The 22,236-nt window shown below is 38.9% G+C and overlaps 2 protein-coding genes across 3 annotated transcripts; both read left to right on the top strand.

Annotated features, from left to right (window-relative positions):
• The first annotated feature begins 1,970 nt into the window (after positions 1-1,970).
• Positions 1,971-7,633, top strand: LOC110936836 (vacuole membrane protein KMS1). 2 transcript variants are annotated; one of them, XM_022179245.2, is made up of 9 exons: positions 1,971-2,247; positions 3,734-3,945; positions 4,063-4,141; positions 4,225-4,509; positions 4,622-4,767; positions 5,772-5,888; positions 5,962-6,141; positions 7,082-7,330; positions 7,413-7,633. In XM_022179245.2, the coding sequence occupies exons 1-8, from the start codon at positions 2,037-2,039 to the stop codon at positions 7,256-7,258; spliced, it is 1,407 nt and encodes a 468-aa protein (XP_022034937.1). In that variant the 5' UTR covers positions 1,971-2,036; the 3' UTR covers positions 7,259-7,330; positions 7,413-7,633. The 2 variants fall into 2 exon arrangements, with proteins under 2 accessions (XP_022034937.1, XP_022034938.1); XM_022179246.2 differs by having other exon boundaries at positions 2,020-2,247; positions 7,410-7,633.
• Positions 7,634-9,369: 1,736 nt separating this feature from the next.
• Positions 9,370-10,341, top strand: LOC118491546. The gene has a single exon (XM_035989400.1). The coding sequence runs from the start codon at positions 9,370-9,372 to the stop codon at positions 10,339-10,341; it is 972 nt and encodes a 323-aa protein (XP_035845293.1).
• The last annotated feature ends 11,895 nt before the right edge of the window (positions 10,342-22,236 follow it).

Here is a 22,236-nt window from a genome sequence, read left to right as displayed (position 1 = left end):
AATATGGGGAACACTAGATCACCTTTTCTGTTTTATTTTGGTTCTCGTGATTGGACCTAGATGAAAACCCAAAAGATTTACAATAGGCTATTTATTGCATATGCTTATTCGATTATCATAGATTCATAGTTGTTTACTTAAATTGCTATTTTTTATATTGAATGTACCTCTTATATCTATTTTCTTAAAACTGCATACCACCTAAATAAACACCCATGAGTATCACCTAACACGATGATGAGTTTAATCAAGAGCTATGTTTATGTTGAATGATTTAAATCAAACCAAATTTTCAAGTTTTTTAATAACCAAGCACAACTTTTTAGGGTTGAAGGGACACTCTTAACCCAACACAAGTACCCACACCACCAGCTAATAATATTGTACCATCTTATTTTAACCGAGTTCAATTTAAAATTGAGGGGACACTCCCTTAGTTGAACCAACTACGCACACCACCATCCAAAGCATCCCTTCAAAATTGTTACATGTCCTCGAGTTGTACAACTCGCTTCCCATACTCGAATAGGTTGCGGTTGTGTACCCAACCTAACCCTCTACCAATCGAGAACTCACCCCTTCACCCTTCCACCCTCATAAGAGAAAAAATAAGACATTTTTTTTTTCAAATCATAATGTTATATAACATCGGATTTTGACATAAGCATTAGGGTACACGGTATGGTTTGGGGGAGTGGTTTCAGTGACTCCTTTCACCAATCAGGGAACCACCCCCACTTGTTTGAGTCACCGATTGTTTGAATGTTTTTGGTGTATAGTCACCGATGCGGGAAGAGGAGGGAGAGGGGTTTAATGGTGGGTCCCAACCCCTTTCAACCAATCACTTTTTTTTAAAAAAAATTCTTTACCACTCTCTAGGTGTTTGAACCATACCCTCTGATTGAGTGCAAAATGGGGAGTGGAATGGGGACTTGACATGGCATACTATTATTGGGTAGACAATAACTCAAACACCCTAGAGTGATTGAACCATACCCTCCACCCTTAGGGATGAGTAGGGGCTGTGAATGAACCAAACGCTCAACGAATAGTTCGGCGGAAAGTTCGTTTATTTCATTCGTTTAATCAATCAACGAACATGAACAAGAAATTTTGTTCGATTAGTTAATGAACGAACACGAACATGTGTCTTAATCGTTCAATTGTGTTTGTAAACGTTCGGTAATATGTTCGTTAGTTTATGTTGTTCATTAAAGATTTTTGTGCATTTATAAATTTTATCTTAACGTTTTATATCCTTTAGTTCTTATTTATTTTATTAACCTAACAAATAATACAGGAAACCATATTCCCACTTTGGTTATGCACCATTTCTCTTTCCTTTATCATTCACATCGATAAATATCATCGACCTCCACTCCACGATTATGGCTTCAACGTCTAGCATTGCTCCCTCCCGCCATCCACCTCTAGCTTTCGCAAATTTTTATTTGTGTTCATGAACACGTTCATTTCCTTAACGAACGAACACGGACAAGGCCTTTTTCGTGTTCGTTCGGCGTTTCCAGCACTAAGTATGAGCATTTGGTACCGTAACAACACCAGTATCAAATTATTCTCGATACCAACTTTTTAGCATTTTCAATATGGTACTAGTACTTTTGGTACTGGTACCAATAAGAAGTATTAGAGCATTCACATTCAATCCTCTATTTTTTACCTTATATTATACTAAAAATCACTATCTTTTCTCTTTTCTTTTTAATTAAATAATACTTTTTAATACAACTATGATTGCATTTTCTTTTTCTCCCACTTACAACCACTTTCAAATTATATTAAAAAATTATAAAGGGCAATTTACAGATAAATAAATAGTAACATTTTTTTTCTCTTCTCTACTTCCAATTGCTCATAAATTAAAAATCCCCCTTAGATAATTTAGAGGGTTGGATTTGAATCCTCTTACTTAATACTTAATGCCTTTAAAAGATAACATTTAAAAAATTGTAATTTAAAATTAAATACATAAAAATGTAGAGCCCTTGTATTGGAGGAATAATGTGGTTGGAAAAATGGCAGCAACAAGAAAAGGAAAGGGAGCCCGCAAAAGCAGTGGTGATCCTCCACAAAACAACTTCCTTCTTCCAAATCACACGATTTCAATTCCAACTTTCTTTCACCGGAATGCACCAGATTTCGAATCATTCTTCTTAACATGTAACCGAACAAGTATTATTGTCTCTCTGTTTTTCCCAGCCAGCCAGCCAGCCATGTCTATTTCAGGCAACTTTTTCTCATCCTTTTAACTCTTGTATCCCCATACATACGAATAATCTATGATTAGTTTGTAGATTAATGCACAATATTTTGCAGGATCAAATGATTATTGTTGTTATCCTTTGGAATTCGGATACCTATTTGTTTGTGTAGTGTCATGTACATTAGGTTAAATTAAATACCTCCTATGCTATATCAGGAAAGTGTTTGTAGCTAGCAAATTGTTGTTTCTAAATTTAAATGTAAATAGGTTTTTGATGATGATCTAGTTTGCTGGTGCATGCTGTATGTTTTTAGTTTTCGATTTGACAGTTATTGAGTACGCCATACTTGCGGGCGCTCGGAGGGGAAAAGTAAAATTGCACTAATTTTAACGTTATTTTACTAAGTTCGCGAAAATAACGTTAAAAGCGGCGGACGGTTAATCATGCATCATTTGATGGCGTTCATAGCCGAAAGACAAAAGGGAACATGTACTAATCGGTCTTTGTCCCGATTGCTGAGTGTTATGTGCCTTATGTCCAAGGCTTGATGCAAAACTACTATCGAGCCGGGGGTCTAACTGGAAGCAGCCTCTCTATTCCTACGAGGTAGAGGTAAGGTTGTCTACATCTTACCCTCCTCAGACCCTACCTTAGCTTTGCTATTGGTGGGATTTACTGAGTATGGTGATGATGATGATGATTTGACAGTTATTGAGTGAGGGAGTTCGTACGTTATTGCTGTGGCTTAGGTTTGAACGGTTAGATATGTCGGATCAACGTTTGTGTGTATCATATCGGTACATGTAAGGTTGTATGTAGGAATGTTATCCCAATTCAATCCTTCATTTGGCTCGTGATCATTTCATTATGTGTAGCTGTTGACATTCTTGTGTGGAAATATGTTTGCTGATAGCACATGAGGCGTCTTTGAATTCCCTACAAGTAGCGTTATCTAAAGCGCTCACAGTTAGTTACTTGTCACTTGGTTATTAATAAATGACACCCATAAAAGAAGTAACCAACAAAAAAGAGTTAATTACTGTTTTTGTCCCTGTGGTTTGTCAAAAACCACTATTTCAGTCCATTAGTTTAAAGATTGCGATTTCAGTCCCTGTGGTTTCACTTTCGTAACCATTTCAGTCCCTGTGGTTTCACTTTCATAACCATTTCAATCCATTTATTCTGTTAAGTACAGGGACTGAAATGGTTACGAGGTGGACTGAAATAGTTACGAAAGTGAAACCACAGGGACTGAAATCACAATTTTTAGACTAATGGACTGAAATAGTGATTTTTGACAAATCACAGGGACGAAAACAGTAATTAACTCCAACAAAAAAAATAAGTTATAAATATATGTATGTAACCCAAGTCCAACAACATTTTATTTGTATTGAACCCGACCGAGGCTAGCTCTTTGTGACTCTGTGTTAACTATTATGAGTTTTTGTTCCACTAGCACCACTTTATGAAAGAACAATTTTCATGGGCTGCCAGTTTCTTTGTAGAATTGCGCCAGAAGCATAAACATGAATTGGAGAAGCTGACACTCACATCACAACCTTTTAAGACGCTCAAGTTTTTTACTTTGGCTATTCTTCAACACGTAAACAGATCAGCAGTATACATTGTTACACATGGTTTCTTGCTTATGCTTTTGATAGTGGCGGTCATGGGGGTCGGAGCATTACTTGTGACTGATGATGGTCCTCATACAAAGGTATTTCATCTTGTTTTTTTGTAACACCACACTTATATGATTGAAGATGCATAATCATACACTAGTGCTCATGTCATGTTAAACGGTTAAATGTGGTTCACGTGGTGTTTTGTGCAGCATGTTGAAGTGCTTGTAGAATATCTAAGATTTGGATTGTGGTGGATGGCTCTTGGCGTTGCATCTTCGATTGGTCTCGGTAAGCACCGCTACTTATTATATTGCGTCTTTTAAGTTATTCTGCATTTCTTCTTCTTATTATATGATTATGAGTATGATCAGGGTCTGGGTTGCACACCTTTGTCCTGTATCTGGGTCCCCACATTGCTTTCTTCACGATGAAGGCAATGCAGTGCGGTCGAGTGGATATCAAAAGTGCTCCATACGATACAATATCACTAAACCGAAGTCCTACATGGCTTAACAAGAATTGCTCAGAGTTTGGTCCTCCACACGGTTCTCACGTCTCACTTAGTAGCATTATATCACAAGTTCAGATGGAATCTATTCTTTGGGGTTTGGGAACTGCAATCGGCGAGCTCCCTCCCTATTTTATTTCAAGAGCAGGTTCGTTAGAAATTATGTACATTTTCATGTATTCTTAGATATCGTCTGAAAAAGACTTTGTATGTGTAAATATATCTTACAAAAGTGTGTGTGTGTATCTTTATGAATGCAGCAAGTATCTCTGGTGGCAAAGCGGATGAACTAGAAGAGCTCAATGGAGACAATAATGGAGTTTCTTCACACATGAATCAATTAAAGCGCTGGTTTCTTTCACATGCACAATATTTGAACTTCTTTACCATTCTACTGCTTGCTTCGGTTAGTCTCGTTACTAAAAAAGTTCTAAAAACTATTACAAAATTCTTTTGTTTTTTCAAATTATAGTAACAAAGGTGTTTAAATCTCATCAATTTGAATATAACTTTTGTTTGTTTTTTTTTCAGTGAAGATATAGTTTTATTTTTGAGTAAAATGCACGGATAGTCCTTGTGGTTTGGTGTAATTTCACATTTAGTCCCCAACTTTTCAAAATTACACTCTTAGTCCCTGTGGTTTGACAAGTTGTTACTCGGATAGTCCCAAAGCGGATGAAGGTTACTCGGATAGTCCCTGTGGTTTGACAAGTTGTTACTCGGATAGTTGTTAGGGAAAAACCAAATTATATCTGAAATGAAAATTGGAAATGGAAAATGATAAAGAAAAGGAAAAATCTTTCATTTCAAATTAAAGAAGAGAGATAACTGTAATTTTAATAAACTTACAGTAGGTTATAAAAAAAGTTTTAAAGGGTACAGTAGTTTTCAAAATCATCATCATACTCAGTAAATCCCACCAATAGCAAAGCTAAGGTAGGGTCTGAGGAGGGTAAGATGTAGACAGCCTTACCTCTACCCCATAGGAATGGAGAGGCTACTTCCGGTGAGACCCCCGGTTCGATAGTAGTTTTGCATCAAGCCTTAGACCTAAGACACATAACACTCAAACAATCGGGACAGAGACTGATTGGTGCATGTACCCCCGCGTCATTCAACTATCAACGTCACCGCATGATGCATGATTAACCATCCGCCGCTTTTAACGTTATTTTCACGAGATTAGTAAAATAACGTTAAAGTTAGTACCATTTCACTTTTGCCCCCCGAGCGCCCACACATATACACATTATATGTGCACACCGCAAGTGGGGCAAAAGTAGTTTTCATAAGAAGTCTTATTTTATCTTCTAGCATTGCTATTTACTAGTATCTTTTTTTATATCATATTGCATCAGTTCTATTACTCAACTTGAACTCCATTACTTAGCTGACTGACCCAATTTGTAGGTACCTAATCCTCTATTTGACCTTGCTGGAATAATGTGTGGCCAATTCGGGATTCCATTTTGGGAGTTTTTTTTCGCAACAGTTATCGGGAAGGCAATCATTAAAGCTCACATACAGGTTTCCTAGTCTTGAATTTTATACCAGTTATTTTGATAAACAAGGTGTTTTAGACACTTAACATTCTTTGCAGACTGTATTCGTCATCTCAGTCTGCAACAATCAACTTCTTAACTGGATTGAAAGTGAGTTGATATGGACACTTAGCTTCATCCCTGGTGTTGCTTCTGTCCTGCCTGGAATTGTAGCTAAGTTACACGCGTTAAAGAATAAATATATGGCCGCCCCTCCTGCAAAGTCGTCAAACATCAAGGTGACTCTACAAGATCGTACTCACATAACATGTATCACATATTAAAAAAAAAAGATGATATAAACAACAACCATACCCAGTAAATCCCACAAATAGCAAAGCTACTTATAGGGTCTAGGGAGGGTGGGATGTAGACAGACCTTGCCTCTATCCCTAGGGATAGAGAGGCTATTTCCAGAGAGACCCTCGGCTCCAAAACGAACAGCATACCAACTAAAAAAAGATGATATAAAGTGTGTAATAGTTAAATTTGTAGAGTAAAAATACCAAATTTGTAGAGTAAAAATACCAAGTTTATTAAAAATGGTGAATACCCACATTTTTTTCCATACTTGTTGTATGATACATATACATACATACACACACATACATATGTATAAGGTTGGGTTCAATGGGGATCACTAAAAAAATGGTGAACTGACTCAAACGATTGGACTCAATCAAGCGACATTGGAACCGGCTCGTCGAACCCTAACTAGAAAAGCTAAACCCTAAATAAATAAATTATAGGGTTCGATGAGCCGGTTCTAATGCCACTAGAATGAGTCCAATCGGAGTTCGTTTGAGTCGGTTCCCCACATTTTAGTGTTCCCCATTGAACCTCCCCCTACACACACACACATATATAGGATTAGGATCAAATGAGAACCACATGGAGATTTGCGAACCGAGAGAACCACTATCAACCAAGCAATTTTTTTTTTAATCTTTTTCCTTAGTTTTATTTATATGTCACTAATCTTTACCTAAATAAAGAAAATTTGAAAAAAATATATGCAGATTAACGGGTTGCATACACGTAGATTGTAAACTGTGTGTGTATATATTATATACACACTGTCTCCTTTTGGTTATTAAAAAGACAGCCTCCAGCCTTTAATCAAGAGCAGCCAATGATTTCTTTATTAAATTGTATATTAATTAATTTTCTTGCTTCTAGGTGGAATCATGGAAATTTTCATTTGCTTCGGTTTGGAACTCGGTCATATGGCTTATGCTGTTGAATTTTTTTTCCACGATCGTAACTTCAACCGCACAGAGTTATCTCAAGAATGATCAGGAAATAGAAATGTCGCTTTTGAAAAAGGAAGTACCGCAACCAAATGATACCAATTAAGTGTTGTGGAAAGTTGCAAAACAACAACAGTTGGTCTTCATTCTTTCGTTTCCTTAATATAGGTCATCAAAAGTGAGTACATGCGCGTGTATATATTGACGTGGGAGTTTCTTCATGTCTAAGCGTATGTCTGACGTTTCTTTATTTGTAGCAGGCCTTCAGTTTCTGGACCTTAGAAACAAACTATGCAGGTAGCCTTCGCCAGGAGAGGGGTGTTCTGTATAACATATATTTATGGAGGGCTCCATGTACATACAAACTTAGCATTAGTGTTCGTTTTTTTTTTTTTTTTTCACATTTTGATTAGTGTTTTTTGTCATCTTATTCTAAGATTTATAGTAGTTCTATATCAAGAATTTGTGTTTAATGATCTCATTGTTAACGTTCTTGGTTGAGTTATATCCTTAACAAGAATGTGCAAAAATTGGATCCTTTGATGATCCCTATGACGGGTTGGGTTGGTGGGTTACTTAGGCTACTCGGTATGGTTGATGGAGGATGGGCCTCCACGTCAGTTCCACGTAGGATGGGTGTGAGGATGGGGCAAAGAGGATGAACCTAAGGAAATGGGGGATGGGTTTAAAATATGATGTGTTGCATGTATATGTGTGTGTGAGAGGCCTTTTGTCTTCTTGTGCCCGTCTTCATCGTCCCACCCCAGGCGATCTTGACAACGACATGCCATGCGAAATGGTGTTTGGGGGCGTCGCCGGGCCTCCCCCACACCAAGTGGTCTTAAAAACCTTTGGACTCAAATGTTTTTGTGCTTCTAAGAGTAACTTATGGTTCATTTTGGAAGATTTGTTGATTAATTTCAACATTAAAATATATTCAAGAAATTAAAAACCAATAATTGGAAGATTGATTTTATGTTTGATGATGCTATAAGAGAGTAATAATTAAACTCCTTTGATGTTGAGATCGAGATATTATGAAACGGTGTTATTCCTTATTTCTCACATAACAACATTTAAGTGTATTGATTCAAAGTTGTACTGATTAATTGGAAATTGATAAGAATCGGTGAACAATACTAATCTTGTAAACCTTTGCAAGTGTGAGGGCTAAACTGTGATTACTTGTAAACCAGAGAGGTTTGAGATAGTTTTCCTATTTAATATTAGAGGTTCTTGTAGGCCACGGGTTGTTTGGCTTATAAATAGATAATTGTAATTTTATTCAATCAATGCAATAGGAGAACGAGTTCTGATTATTATTTTTCTTCTTTTAATACTGTTTCCATTAATCAGAGCCTAGGGCTCGGTTTGATAAAAGTTAGGCCGCAAGTCGAAGATCTAGAGAAGTCCGGCGGGAGAGTTTGATCGTTTAAGGTGAATAACGGTCTGTTACACCCCGACCCACAGCGAAATAGGTGTCCGGGGCCTAATCCGATTGTTCACAGCTTATGACAAAGTATTAAAGGTTGAATATTATTAATAATCAATTTGTCAAAATACAACTAATTCAAATAACAGTTGAAATACAAACATGACACAACAATATCTGTTTTATTCTCTAAGGCATCATCACTAAGTGTCATTATCCACTCTTTAACCTGATTACCTGTATCATGTGGATAAATGGTTTTTGGGTCAACAAAAGTTGATGAGCAAATCTAAAAGTTTTAACTAAAATGGTTTTTGTTTATTTGTTTAAAAATAAATAAGTAATGGCATGCAAATCAATGGTAATTAAATGAGTAAATGCATACAACAAATAACCAAATGAACCACACAAATAACCAGAGAGTCACCTTCAAGACATTCTATAGTTCAAGAGACAGATGGAGACACGATTCGAGATGGGTGATGTAGGAATGCTTCATTATTATTTGGGAATGGAAGTAAAGGAAAGTGAAAGAGGAATCAGAGTGAAGCAAACAGTTCGCTTGTTAAGGAGGCGATTATCAATGAAGGTAATAATGTTGTTATTTAATGAATTTCTTGTCTGTCAATGTTTGCGGTATGGGGGGGGGGGGGGGTATTAAGGATGGATGGATTAGAGGATTGAAGCAGGATCATGATATTGATTTTTTTTGTTAATACAAGAAACTAAAATAGAGGATTTAACTGGAGTGAATATTGCCAATTTGGGGAAAAGGGGATTTCGGTATGGATTTCGTAAGTTCTGTTGGGATGTCTGGTGGTATCCTATGTATTTGGGACCCGAGGATGTTTGAAGTATTGTCAGTTGTTAAGAATAGGTATTTTTTATTGTTGGCTGGTAAATTGAAAGGTAGTGGAATTGCTCTGAATGTAGATAATGTTTATGCTCCGCAATCGGTTAGCGCTAAGCAGGTTGTCTGGAATGAGTTATTGGTGGCTATGGAGGATTTTACCGGTTTATGGGTTGTGGGTGGAGATTTTAATGCGGTCAGGGATCCTAGTGAAAGGAGAAATTCCAGATTCAACAATTCGTGTGCTATGAACTTTAACAATTTTATTCTTGATTCGGGGCTTTTAGAGTATGACCTAAAAGGAAGAAAATTTACTTGTATTAGAGGAAACGGCAAAAAATTGAGCAAAATAGACAGGTTCTTGGTGTGTTCGGAGTTTTTTAATCGATGGCCGAATGCTACTTTTAGGGCTCTGCCGGCCAACTATTCTGACCATGGCCCTATTTTGTTAGTGACCCAGTTGAGAAACTTTGGAGCTAAACCTTTTCGAGTTTTTAACTCGTGGTTGGAGAAAGAAGGGTATAAGGAAGCAGTTGAAAAATCATTGGAGGGTTTTGATTTTGTTGGGCCATCGGATAGCTCGTTGATTCAGAAAATGGCGACTATTAGAAAAGGTATAAAAAGTTGGAGAATCGAGATGAAAAAGAAAGAAGGGGAAGCGGTTAATAGGGCTTTAGAAGAGATGGAAGAGATGGAAAGTTTATTGGAATCTAGAGATTTGTCAAAAGAGGAAGAATGGACATTTTTGGAAAATAAAAAGTTGTTGATGGAAATAGAGAGAAGTAGTGGCGGATCCAGAAATTTTTTTCAATGGGTTCAGTTTTTTAGATACCTTAATATGATAGGACCAGATGTAAAAAATTCGGGTATGTCCAAAGGTTCAGGTCGGGTCAAATTAATCACATAATAAAAATACAATACAACAATAAAAAAACATGGTCATTAGAGATAAAAAAAACACGTAATACAAATACGACGGTTCTTACAAATTAAAAAACATACCTATAATTGTTCCCTTCGAGTTTTCATCTTTTAAAAGCGTTGCATTACATCTTCAACCGAAACTTGTTGAAAGAACTCTTTTTCGATGTAACACATGCAAGCATCGTTTATATATCCATCACCCATCCTATTACGCAATTTCGTCTTCACATGTTTCATCGGAAGGATCCCATGAAAGATCATTTAAATCTATTTTTGAGGATTTACTACTTGAAGATGATGATTCAAGGTTTGATGGTTGTCTTTGGAAAAAGTTGTCAATTTTCTTCATACCTAAATATCCAATTCAAGTTTCAACAAATTAACATCACTAATTGTCTAATTCAAATACACATAATCATTCAACTTCAAGAGTCTAACATAAACAAATTAACAACTCACAATTTTCATATAATCATTCAAGTTCAACTAACATATTAACAACATATTACAATTTACACATATTGATTGAAAAGAATAAAAGAAACTAAAGAAATTGTACGATTACCTTTCATTGTTTCAAGAATGTATACTGACTGAACCCGAAATCAGGGGCTTGTTTGAAGGATTCAGAATGACTGAAGTGTTCTCGATCTTTGGGCTGTGAAATTGTGAATTCGATGTGTTCTCGACGTTAATTGGGGATTAATTTCGATGAGAGAATGAGAGAATTGGTAGGATCGAAGGGGTTAAAGGAAGTGACTGAAGTCTGATGTGCGTGTTTTGAAAAGGGGGTACTGTGGCGCTGTTGGTATAAGGTTAAAACCCTAGAAAGATTTTAGATTTAAAAAAAACAAACGTGTAAAAAGCACCCAAAAGGAGAATTGAACTCGAAACCTACATGTTAATAGTAAGCGCCTTCACCACCCAGCCATTGCTCACATTCATGAATGGGTTCATCCCAAAAATATTTTATGGGTTCATTAAAATTTTTCTATTAACACTAACACTAATAATTTGAAACCGAGTGGGTTCGGGCGAACCCGTACGTTTCAATGTAGATCCGCCCCTGGAGAGAAGTAAGCTGTTGGATTTGAGACAAAGATCTAGAACGAAGTGGGCGTTGGACGGAGATGAAAATTCTAAGTTTTTTCATGCTCATGTTAACGTTCGGAAAGCTATTAATGGAATCCCGAGTTTGATTATTGGGTCGAGTTGGGTTGATAAACCGTCTCTGGTTAAGCTGGAAGTGTTGAGGTTTTTTAGGAGCAGATTCGCGGAAGAAGTGGGTAATAGGCCGGTTTTGACTTGTAATGGCATTCGTCGGTTGTCCGAAACGGAAAAGGATAATCTTGTGATGCCTTTCTCTTTATCGGAAATTAGAAGTGCTTTAAAGGAGTGTGGGGATGATAAGGCTCCCGGCCCGGACGGTTTGAATATTAAGTTTATTAAAGTTTTTTGGCACTTATTTGAGGTGGATTTTGTGAAGATTTTTTATTGGTTCTTTGAGCATGGGGTTTTTAGTAAAGGAAGTAGCTCGTCGTTCATTACTCTCATCCCCAAAATTAAAGAACCAGTGGACCTTAAAAATTATAGACCGATTAATCTTATTGGGATTATTAGCAAGATGATTTCGAAGGTCCTTGCAAATAGGTTGAAAAAGGTGATTGGTTCGGTGATCTCGGAGTCTCAATCAGCGTTCTTGAAAGGTAATTACATTTTGGATGGTCCGTTGATTGTTAATGAGGTATATAATTGGGGAAATAAGTTTAAGAAAAATGTTTTTTTCCTTAAAATTGATTTCGAAAAGGCATATGATAATGTGAATTGGAATTTTCTGATTTCCATTATAGAACAAATGGGTTTCCCGTCAAGATGGTGCAATTGGATTAAAGGATGTGTTGAATCGGCTAGGTCGTCTGTTCTCGTTAACGGTTTGCCTAATTTTGAATTCAAGTGCTCTAAAGGGATTAGACAAGGTGATCCGATCTCGCCATTTCTGTTTGTTATAGTGATGGAGGCTTTGTCTTTTATGATTGATAGGGCTAAAAATGAAGGTATTATGGTTGGTATTCAAACCCCTTTGAATGGTCCGATGGTGTCCCATTTGTTTTATGCGGATGATGCGATTATTATGGGAGAATGGTCAAGGAGTAATATTACGAATGTGGTCCGTATTCTTTGGGTTTTTCACCTGTGCTCTGGTTTGAAGATAAATTTAGCGAAGTCTAATTTATTTGGAATCGGTGTCAATAATGAGGAATTGAATAATATGGCGGATATAGTTGGGTGTCAAGCGGAGGTTTTCCAATTTCGCTATCTCGGTTTGTCTGTTGGAGGTAATATGAATAGGGTGTCTAGTTGGAAACCTGTATATGATATTGTTGATGCGAGACTCGCGAAATGGAAAGCGGTGATGCTTTCAATGGGAAGAAGAATTACTTTGATCAAGGCAGTCTTAGAAAGTTTACCGAATTACTATTTCTCGCTTTATAAAGCTCCCGTTCAGGTTATTAAAGATTTGGAAGCTAAAATAAGGAATTTTTTATGGGGAGGGTGCAACTCGAACAAAAAAGTTCATTGGGCGGCTTGGGATCGAGTGGCTCTGCCGTTGGATAAAGGTGGTTTGGGTCTTTGTAAACTGAAGTTTATTAATATATCTCTTCTTTCTAAATGGGGATGGCGATATAAGGAGGATAAAGATAAATTATGGGTGAAAGTGATAGACGCGGTGCATAAAACTAAAAATAGATGTGATTTTTTTCCGGCTAGAAAATCGATGGGGGGTGTGTGGTGCAATATTGTGAAGATGATGGATAACTTAATTTTGGATAACAAGCCGTTAATAAGTCTCTTTAAAGGGGAGGTTGGTAATGGGAAGTCTCTGCATTTCTGGACTGATCCTTGGTTGGATGTCGGCCCATTACGTGATCGTTGTCCAGCTTTGTTCGAATTAGAGGAGAAAAAAGAATGTCGTATTAATGAAAGGATTTTAGTAGATAGTAGGAGTTCTAGATATGGTTGGCATTGGAAGAGACCTCCGGCGGTTGGGCAGGAGATAGATGAGCTGATTGGATTGTGTGATTATTTCCATAGTTTGGAGTTAAAGGAGGCTGAAGATCGATGGTATTGGTTGGTGTAACACCTCGAAAATTTGTGTCCAATAAATAAACGACACGTGTCACTTACGACAAAGTATTATAAAACCGGTTTTTATTAAAAGATGTGTGGTAGGATTTTTAGACATGTCGACATGTTAACTTATACCTCTGATCGACTTCATCATAAAACCCAAGACCCTAACATGATTAACAAACATTTACTACACCTTAATCCGGTGATTTCTGATAATTATAATGGAGGTCCAAATTACTAATATAAATCCTAAGAAAATGATGCCATTTAAACCTTTGTTCATGAATCTCATTTTTATGCAAGCCAATAATCTTCATGATGGGTTGGCACACCTGATCAAGCATGGGTTAAAAGGGCCTCATACTGACATTTTCCAGACTCAAAATCATGCATTGCAAGTAGTCCGTTCAAATCATGAAAGGTTATTTTTTTTTGCTTCTGACAAGGGCTTACGGACCGCAAGGGTCCTGCCTTACGGTTCGTAAGGGGCGAAAGGTTAAAATTTTTCTCTGTCAAAGGCTTACGGACCGCAAGGGCCTTGCCTTACGGTCCGTAAGGGGTGCCCAGTGACAGCAGCTTGGTTGTTGGCTGTTGTAAACGGTAAAACAACTTGGTAAGATATTTTCAGGAACATGGGCAACTCCTAACACTTCCTCGGCACTAGGATACACTTGTAAATGATCTGAGATCATTGATAGACCTAGTTGTCATGATCTCAATGGATTAACTTCACTATAAAAGGCCAATGAGTTGCAACCAAGTTCTTCACACCTTCATTCTGCTTTCTGATCATTTCTGAGGCTCAAGCATTCTCTCTAAGCTTCACAAGTCATGCATAGGACTCTTGTAAGTATGTTTAACCCTTTGTGGATTAGTTTTGCTTAGTTATAGCTTAAAAGTCAATCCGTCGTAATTAACGATTGACTTAACGGTTAATCACAAATGGTCCAGTGATTAATCAAAACAAAGGTAGTTATATGTTGGTAATCATGTGGGCTTTAAACCCTTAAAAGGGCACCCTCTGATTTCCACTCTAACTAGTCCGAATGTCGAGTCAAACTTGCTTAGAAAAAGTCAACAGAATGCTAACTTTCGATTTTATGCATAATCAGTAATGTAGATGACGTGTAACCTGTTTTGACACTCATAAAACATGATAATAAGGATTATAATTGGTCTAAGCTTGTTTGATCCGACCATTTACTATTTTGACCCGGTTCGGAACCGAAAGTCGCAAAACTTTGACTTTTGCTTTGACTTCAGTTCTGACCCGTTATGGTATGATTTAGATATGCCTTAGGACTCTCTTAGGACCAGGTTACATGATGGTATAACCCTCTGTGACCGGTTCGTTGTTTGTCCGAGTCTTTTGCACATTTCCGTTAAATGCTTAAAAGTTGACCATAACGCCCTTTTTACTTTAAAACGAGAATTTTGGATATGTGAAAGGACAATAACCTTAGTTACTGATTTCTAAGCATGTCCCTATAATTTCACGTCAATCCGAGGTCTAGAATAGGAGTTATGCTAAATAGCGCAATTACGGAAACTTTAGTAATTAAACGGCGCATTTAGCATAAAGCCTATCTAAACCCAAATTTCGACACCAAACCTTTTACACACTGATGTAAAATAATATTTTGAGATTTTTAAAGATTTTTAATTATTTTTAACATGCTCATAACTTGCGGTTATGCCATCGATTCGGTAATTACCGAATATACCCTTTTCGGACATAACTTGAGTTCTACATGGTATTTTGACCCGATTCCAGTTGCTACTGATTTTAAATAATAAATAGAGTATTTTGGACTTTATAACTTGTTCGGAAAACTCAGATTTCCTGTAGAACTCGGAAACCTCTTTTATAATCTTTAAAATGACCGAAATACCCCTACGGGGTGTACATTGGATTTAAACTCGTTATGGGCATTATGGAAGGTATCCTACTGATACCACAACCTCTTCAAAGCATATTGACTTAGGAAACCTGTGTAAGACTCTTACGGTTATCCGTTACGCCTTTTACGCGCACGGTTCGGTTTATGTAACTAGTTTACATAAACTAGCCGAAACGGGTCAAACCTTATCGTTTTTACTTCAAAATCCAGAGTGTGGTTATTATACCCATATAAAACAAGTCTTCAAACTTGTTGGGTCCAAACCACGTTCCATTCCCGGTTTTCGCCTTTCACGCGATTAAACCGTAATTATCCTTTGAAATTGACCGGTCTAAGCTAAGGCTAAATTAAAAGACCCGTTAGGATTCTAATAGGTTCCTATAAACCTTCGTTCCAGAATAGGAGACCAGTAAAAGATAGTTGCATTTGTTTATTGAGGTTATTACTTGCTCAGGTAAATACTTTTAACTTATTTTCCGTTATACGGGCTTGGGTTACGGTATTTAAAATACCGCTTGGTCGGGCAATTGACCCCAACTCATTAGTAGTTGGGTATTATCAATGTGACCCGTTTAAAAATTGGTTTTGTTGGCTTTACACCTTTGGGAGCTTAATGACCATGTCCCGGATATCCTTGGCAGCATTTACGAAATGACCACGACCTTGACACGCGGGTGTAGGCGTACACCCGACAATGTGTCCATAATTATAAAGGTATAACCGTTGGCTTTCCCGCCACGGTTTTATGCTATGTGGTGTGTCAATTAACCTTAAACCCGGCACGACCCGGGCGACCGAACGCATAGTGAACATGTAATTCTTTTACAAGATTTAATTGATAAATTATCCCGAGTTATAAAGAGTTTGTGCCTTGTGCATTCAAATCAATTTTTATTAAACATTTTACAAAAGTGTCGGTTGAATGTATTTACCAGTGTAAACTGACGTATTTTCCCCAAAAAGATTAAATGCAGGTTCTACACGTAATAGGCTGGCCACTCCTTAGCATCGTTAGAGTCTCGCAAGCTTGGGATGCCGTTATCTGTTGAACAATATTTTCTTTATTTTATTTTGATCCCCTGTGGATTCATTTCAACTACTTGTGATACTTACATTTGATGGTTGAAATATAATCTATCTTTATGCTTACGCTGTGCATTTAAATATTGTGTGGTTTGACTATATTGTTGCCAACTACGTCACGGTAATCCCCCACAGGGCCCACCGGTAAAACACGTGGAAATCGGGGTGTGACAGGTTGGTATCAGAGCCAACGTTGAGTGAATTAAACACTATCTTTATGTGTTTAATCTCAATGACACAATTGCACATACTCGAGTCTAGACAAGAACATATGACAAATTCGAATTGTTATTCCAGTTTGTCTTTTATTGTTTATTGTGATTTAAAAATTTGTTAAGTAGGAAATATGCCACCAGCAATTAGAAGAGGAGGAAGAGGCAAAGGGCCGATCACTACTCATAACGATCACGAGGCCGGACCTTCACATATGCGAGCTCCTTCCAGCACAAGAAGTGAAGAACCTCAGAGGCGTAGAAGGAACCTCTTTGAGCCCGCAAGACGGTCCACCTCACACAGTTCGACACCTTCATACCGTCACTCTTTTGGACCAAATTCGGAGAACGAGCCCAGTAACCCTCAACCTTCGTTTATACCTCTCCAGCGTTCTATTTCGCACCATTCTTATGGCGATCCTACTCCTTTCTTCCAAGGCCGGTTCAACCCGGCAGACTATGTACAAGAACCAGTAGGTTTCAACCCGCTAGGACCAGAAGACCATTTCTCCGAAGATAATGCGATGGATATGGACGAGGACATGGATCCCATCGAACCCGCAAGTGGTACTCCCAACCATCCTATCTAGATCTCTGATGGGTCATCCTTTCATGGAACACCCTATCAGGGTCCCGACAGTTACCAGGCGAGGTTTAACCAGTGCGAGTGGTACTTTACACCCTCTCACCATTCTTCACCTCACCAGCAGCAACAGCAGCGGGATCCTTCCGAGGATTCGCATTTAGTGGCAGTTACGCCACCGCCTCCACCGCCACCAGTTCAACAAGCACCTCCAGATCCGCCAAGGCGCAGGAGATCAGGCGCGCGGATGTCCACCCGAGGAGGGGAATTTCACTTTAGCACCCCTCGCCACTCGAGTGCAAGTCATTTTCCACCACTGCCTGAAGAACCACAAATGGGTGAACCTTCAAACCACCCTGCAGAGGTGAATTCTGCACCAGTTGCACCACCTCCACCACCATTCGGCTATGATAACCCGATACTTGCGTACGCCGGTTCCACCGCGTACAATCCATTTGAGCAGCCGACTCACACCCATTATAACTACGCGGATGCCGACCCATATTTGGTAGCGGCCAATTACAACGCCCTCCATCCCGAAGGACCTTATGGAAATCCTTGGGGATTAGGATACGCAACTCATGGTTATCCAGCACCTACTAGACCTCTGGTTCAACAGCCGTCGCAGCAGCCACGTTTTCCCCACCGGAGCAGGAAGAAATCCTTCACCGTTTAAATAGGGTAGAACGAGACTTTGAGCAAGAACGTAAGAACAATCGTGGATTCCTTAAAGGCCTAGCAAACCTACTAAAGGGGAAGAAGAAGCGAGATCATTAGTCTTTATATGTTCTATTGTATTTCCTATTTCAATCGAGTCCCTGTGTGGACATTTATTTATTTTAGTCCCTGCGTGGACAATTGCCTTTCAGTCCCTGCATGGACTTATCTCTTGTCCCTGTGCGGACATCGATCCTTGTATTTGGTCACTGCGTAGACTTGTTTTCTGTAAACCTCTGCGTAGGTATGTGTCTATTGAAAGTCCCGTTTAGGGCAGCGTGTAATCATTATTATGATTAATGGAATGTTAAGTTTATAAATTTCGTTTTTGTCATTTTAATACATTATTATATGAAATAAATTAAAAATCATTCCTTTTAAATAAGTCTGCCTAAATAAAGAATCTTAATGGTGAGACCTAGCTTGGTGTCATTATAAGACCCGGCCAAGATGGTGAGACCTGAGTAAAAGGTTCAGATTCCTGTTAACCTCTGTAAACATGTTAACATTCTTGGCAGATGTGATTCGTTAAAATCACACGCGTCATTCTTATAAGAATCCTTCAGAGGATTCCAAGACCTAAACTAATGATTTAAGAATCATGGGTTTAAATCATCAATTAAGATGATCACTTATCAGACATCCATTAGTGATGTAGTGCCTACGGGCCATACTTATTATCATATAAGGCAACAGACAGTTGTAGTCTATGACTCTCTGTCAGAAAAGGGTAAAAGAACTATGGTTCAAACCTTCATGCCTTGATCCTCTGAAATCCTGGCTACTAATATATATAAAACGTCCTGGTGACTAGGCTTTTGTGCCACTAACAATATTGTTTGTAATTAGATAAGTTATATTCAAATCCTAAATGAAGGTGAGTAACAAATTAACCAGATATGGTCTATGTTTACCATGGTTAATGAATTGCCATAAAAGACAATTCCATAAACTCCTAAATAAAATTCTGTCATATTCTTTGTAGCAGATCAAGATCTCAATGGCTGACCCAAATGAAGTTAATAGTCATTCAAAGGAGGATGACAAGATAACGCCCAAATTAGTATAACGGGTGCTGAATTGAAAGCTTTGGTAGACAACGCTGTGAAGACGGCCTTAGATCAGCAATATGAAGAATACAGCGAGTCTCGAAGCAGGACCTTATCTACACCACACTCGAAGCCAAGAACCCATTCTAAATCTCACAGCAAACCACCCTCGACCCTGTCTAAGCCTAAGAAGGATGACGATCGACACTCATTAAATGAGAATAGTGTCCGTCCCAAGAAATTAGTGTTCACTAATGCACCTCGCGCCAAGGGTTGCACGTATAAGTACTTTGTTTCCTGCAAACCCCGAGATCTTACAGGGGAAAAAGGCGCGGTGGATTGTATGACCTGGTTAGACGAAATGGACACTATCGTGGACATCAGTGGTTGTGCTGAGAGAGATGTGGTGAAGTTTGTATCACAGTCGTTCAAGGGTGAAGCCCTAGCATGGTGGAGATCATTGGTTCAAGCCTCTGGGAAGGCTATTTTGTATAGCATGTCATGGGAGGAATTTATCGCTCTCATTAAAGAAAATTACTGCCCTCAGCACGAGGTTGAGAAGATAGAGTCTGATTTCCTATCGTTGGTCATGAAGAACCTGGATTGCCAGGCATATCTCACAAGTTTCAACACTCTGTCGAGATTGGTTCCATACCTTGTAACACCGGAACCCAAACGGATTGCGCGTTTCATTGGTGGTTTGGCCCCAGAGATAAAAGCTAGCGTGAAGGCTTCTAGGCCTGCTACCTTCAGATCTGTGGCAGATATATCTCTGTCTCTCACACTGGATGCAGTGAGGCAGAGATCATTGAGAAGTGCTGATAGTGAGAAGAGGAAACGTGAAGATGATGATTCACGTAGGTTTAACAAGAAGCACCGGGGGAATCGTGACCACAAGAAGGGGTCAGAAAACAAGAAGAATGACCGATAGTCGGGCGACAAGCCCGTGTGCAAGGTTTGTCAGAAGCACCATTTCGGAAGGTGCAGGTATGAAAAGAAATCCCAGCCGAAGGCATGTGGGATATGCAAGTCCTCTGAGCATAGGACTCTTGAGTGCAAGAAACTCAAGGATGCAACTTGTTATAGTTGCAACAAAAAAGGGCACATTAAGACTAACTGCCCGAAGATAGTGAAGAAGGCTGAAGATGGGAAAAAGACCAATGCTAGGGTCTTTCAGATGAATGTTCAAGAGGCTATCCAGAACGACAACGTCCTAACCGGTACGTTTCTTATCAACGATGTATTCGCAAGAGTGTTATTTGATTCTGGAGCAGATAAATCCTTTGTGGATGATAAGTTCTGTGAGTTGTTAAAATTGCCTGTTAAAACCTTGAATGTGAAATATGAAGTAGAACTAGCTGATGGGACTATGGGAACAGTCTCAACTGTTTTAGATGGATGTGTTATATCCATTAGGAATCACTCATTTCCTTTATCCCTGTTACCCTTTAAACTCACTGGTTTCGATGTAGTGTTGGGTATGGATTGGTTATCGCATAACCAAGCCTAAATTGTGTGCAACAAGAAACAAGTGCTAATCAAGACTCCGTCTGGAGAACCACTTACCATTCAGGGAGATACTCGACATGGATTGCCTGCACAAGTGTCTATGCTGAAGGCATCCAGATGTTTGAAGAAAGGATGTGTCATTTATATGGCACAGGTGACTATCGGTGAAGAAAAACCCAAGATCGAAGATATCCTAGTCATCTCTGACTATCCTGAAGTTTTCGCGGAAGAACTGCCTGGTTTGCCACCGGATAGGCAAGTGGAATTCAGTATCGACATCATTCCAGGAGCCGCGCCTATTGCGAGAGCACCTTATAGATTGGCACCCACGGAAATGAAAGAATTGAGGACGCAGCTAGATGATCTGCTAGCCAAAGGTTTTGTTAGACCAAGTTCATCTCCTTGGGGAGCACCAATCCTGTTCGTCAAGAAGAAAGATGGTTCGATGCGTCTATGCATCGATTACCGTGAGCTGAATAAAGTCACAATCAAGAATAGGTATCCTTTGCCCAGGATCGACGATCTGTTCGATCAGTTGCAAGGAGCGAGCTACTTTTCCAAGATTGACCTAAGGTCAGGGTACCATCAATTGAAGGTCAAAGACAAAGATGTTCACAAGACTGCATTCAGGACTCGTTATGGTCATTTCGAATTCCTGGTGATGCCTTTCGGGCTCACTAATGGACCTTCCGCATTCATGGATCTCATGAATCGTGTCTGCAAGCCTTATTTGGATAAATTTGTCATTGTCTTCATCGATGACATCCTCATCTACTCAAAAAGTCAAGCTGACCACGAGAAGCATCTTCGATGTATTCTTAAACTGCTTCACCAAGAAAAGCTTTATGCCAAATTCTCTAAATGTGAATTTTGGCTACGAGAAGTACAATTCCTTGGACACGTAGTCAGTGAGCGTGGTATCCAAGTGGACCCCGCCAAGGTTGAAGCCGTCATGAATTGGCAGGAGCCGAAGACACCTACGGAGATTCGCAGTTTCCTAGGTCTAGCAGGATACTACAGACGCTTCATCGAAAATTTCTCAAGGATTGCTGCACCCTTAACTTCTTTAACTAGAAAGAATATAAAGTTTAATTGGGGCCCTAAGCAGCAAGAAGCTTTCGATATCCTCAAACAAAAGCTGAGCAATGCTCCAGTGTTGACATTGCCGGAAGGAATGGAAGAATTTGTCGTATATTGTGATGCATCGCACACCGGTATGGGTTGTGTGCTTATGCAGAGGGGCAAGGTGATTGCCTATGCGTTACGACAATTAAAGGTGCATGAAAAGAATTACACCACCCATGACTTGGAGTTGGGTGCCGTTGTATTTGCACTAAAGCTATGGAGGCATTACTTGTATGGCATTAAATTTGTGATCTATTCTGATCACAAAAGCCTTCAGCATCTGTTCAATCAGAAAGATTTGAATATGAGGCAGCGACATTGGATGGAAACTCTGAACGGTTATGACTGTGAAATAAGATACCATCCAGGCAAGGCCAACGTAGTCGCAGATGCCTTGAGCAGAAAAGAAAGAGTGAAACCAATAAGGATCAATGCCAAGAGCATTGAAATCAAGAACAACCTGAATGAGAGATTGTTAGCTGCACAGAAAGAAGCTGTGTCAGAAGCTAACTATCCTCACGAGAAACTAGGAGTAACTGAAGAGCAGTTATCCTATGGCAAAGACGG

Source organism: Helianthus annuus, chromosome 4, assembly GCF_002127325.2.
Source record: "Helianthus annuus cultivar XRQ/B chromosome 4, HanXRQr2.0-SUNRISE, whole genome shotgun sequence".
Taxonomy (NCBI): domain Eukaryota; kingdom Viridiplantae; phylum Streptophyta; class Magnoliopsida; order Asterales; family Asteraceae; genus Helianthus; species Helianthus annuus.
Note: the sequence above shows the minus strand (reverse complement) of the source record. Positions and strands in the feature narration are given on the sequence as shown.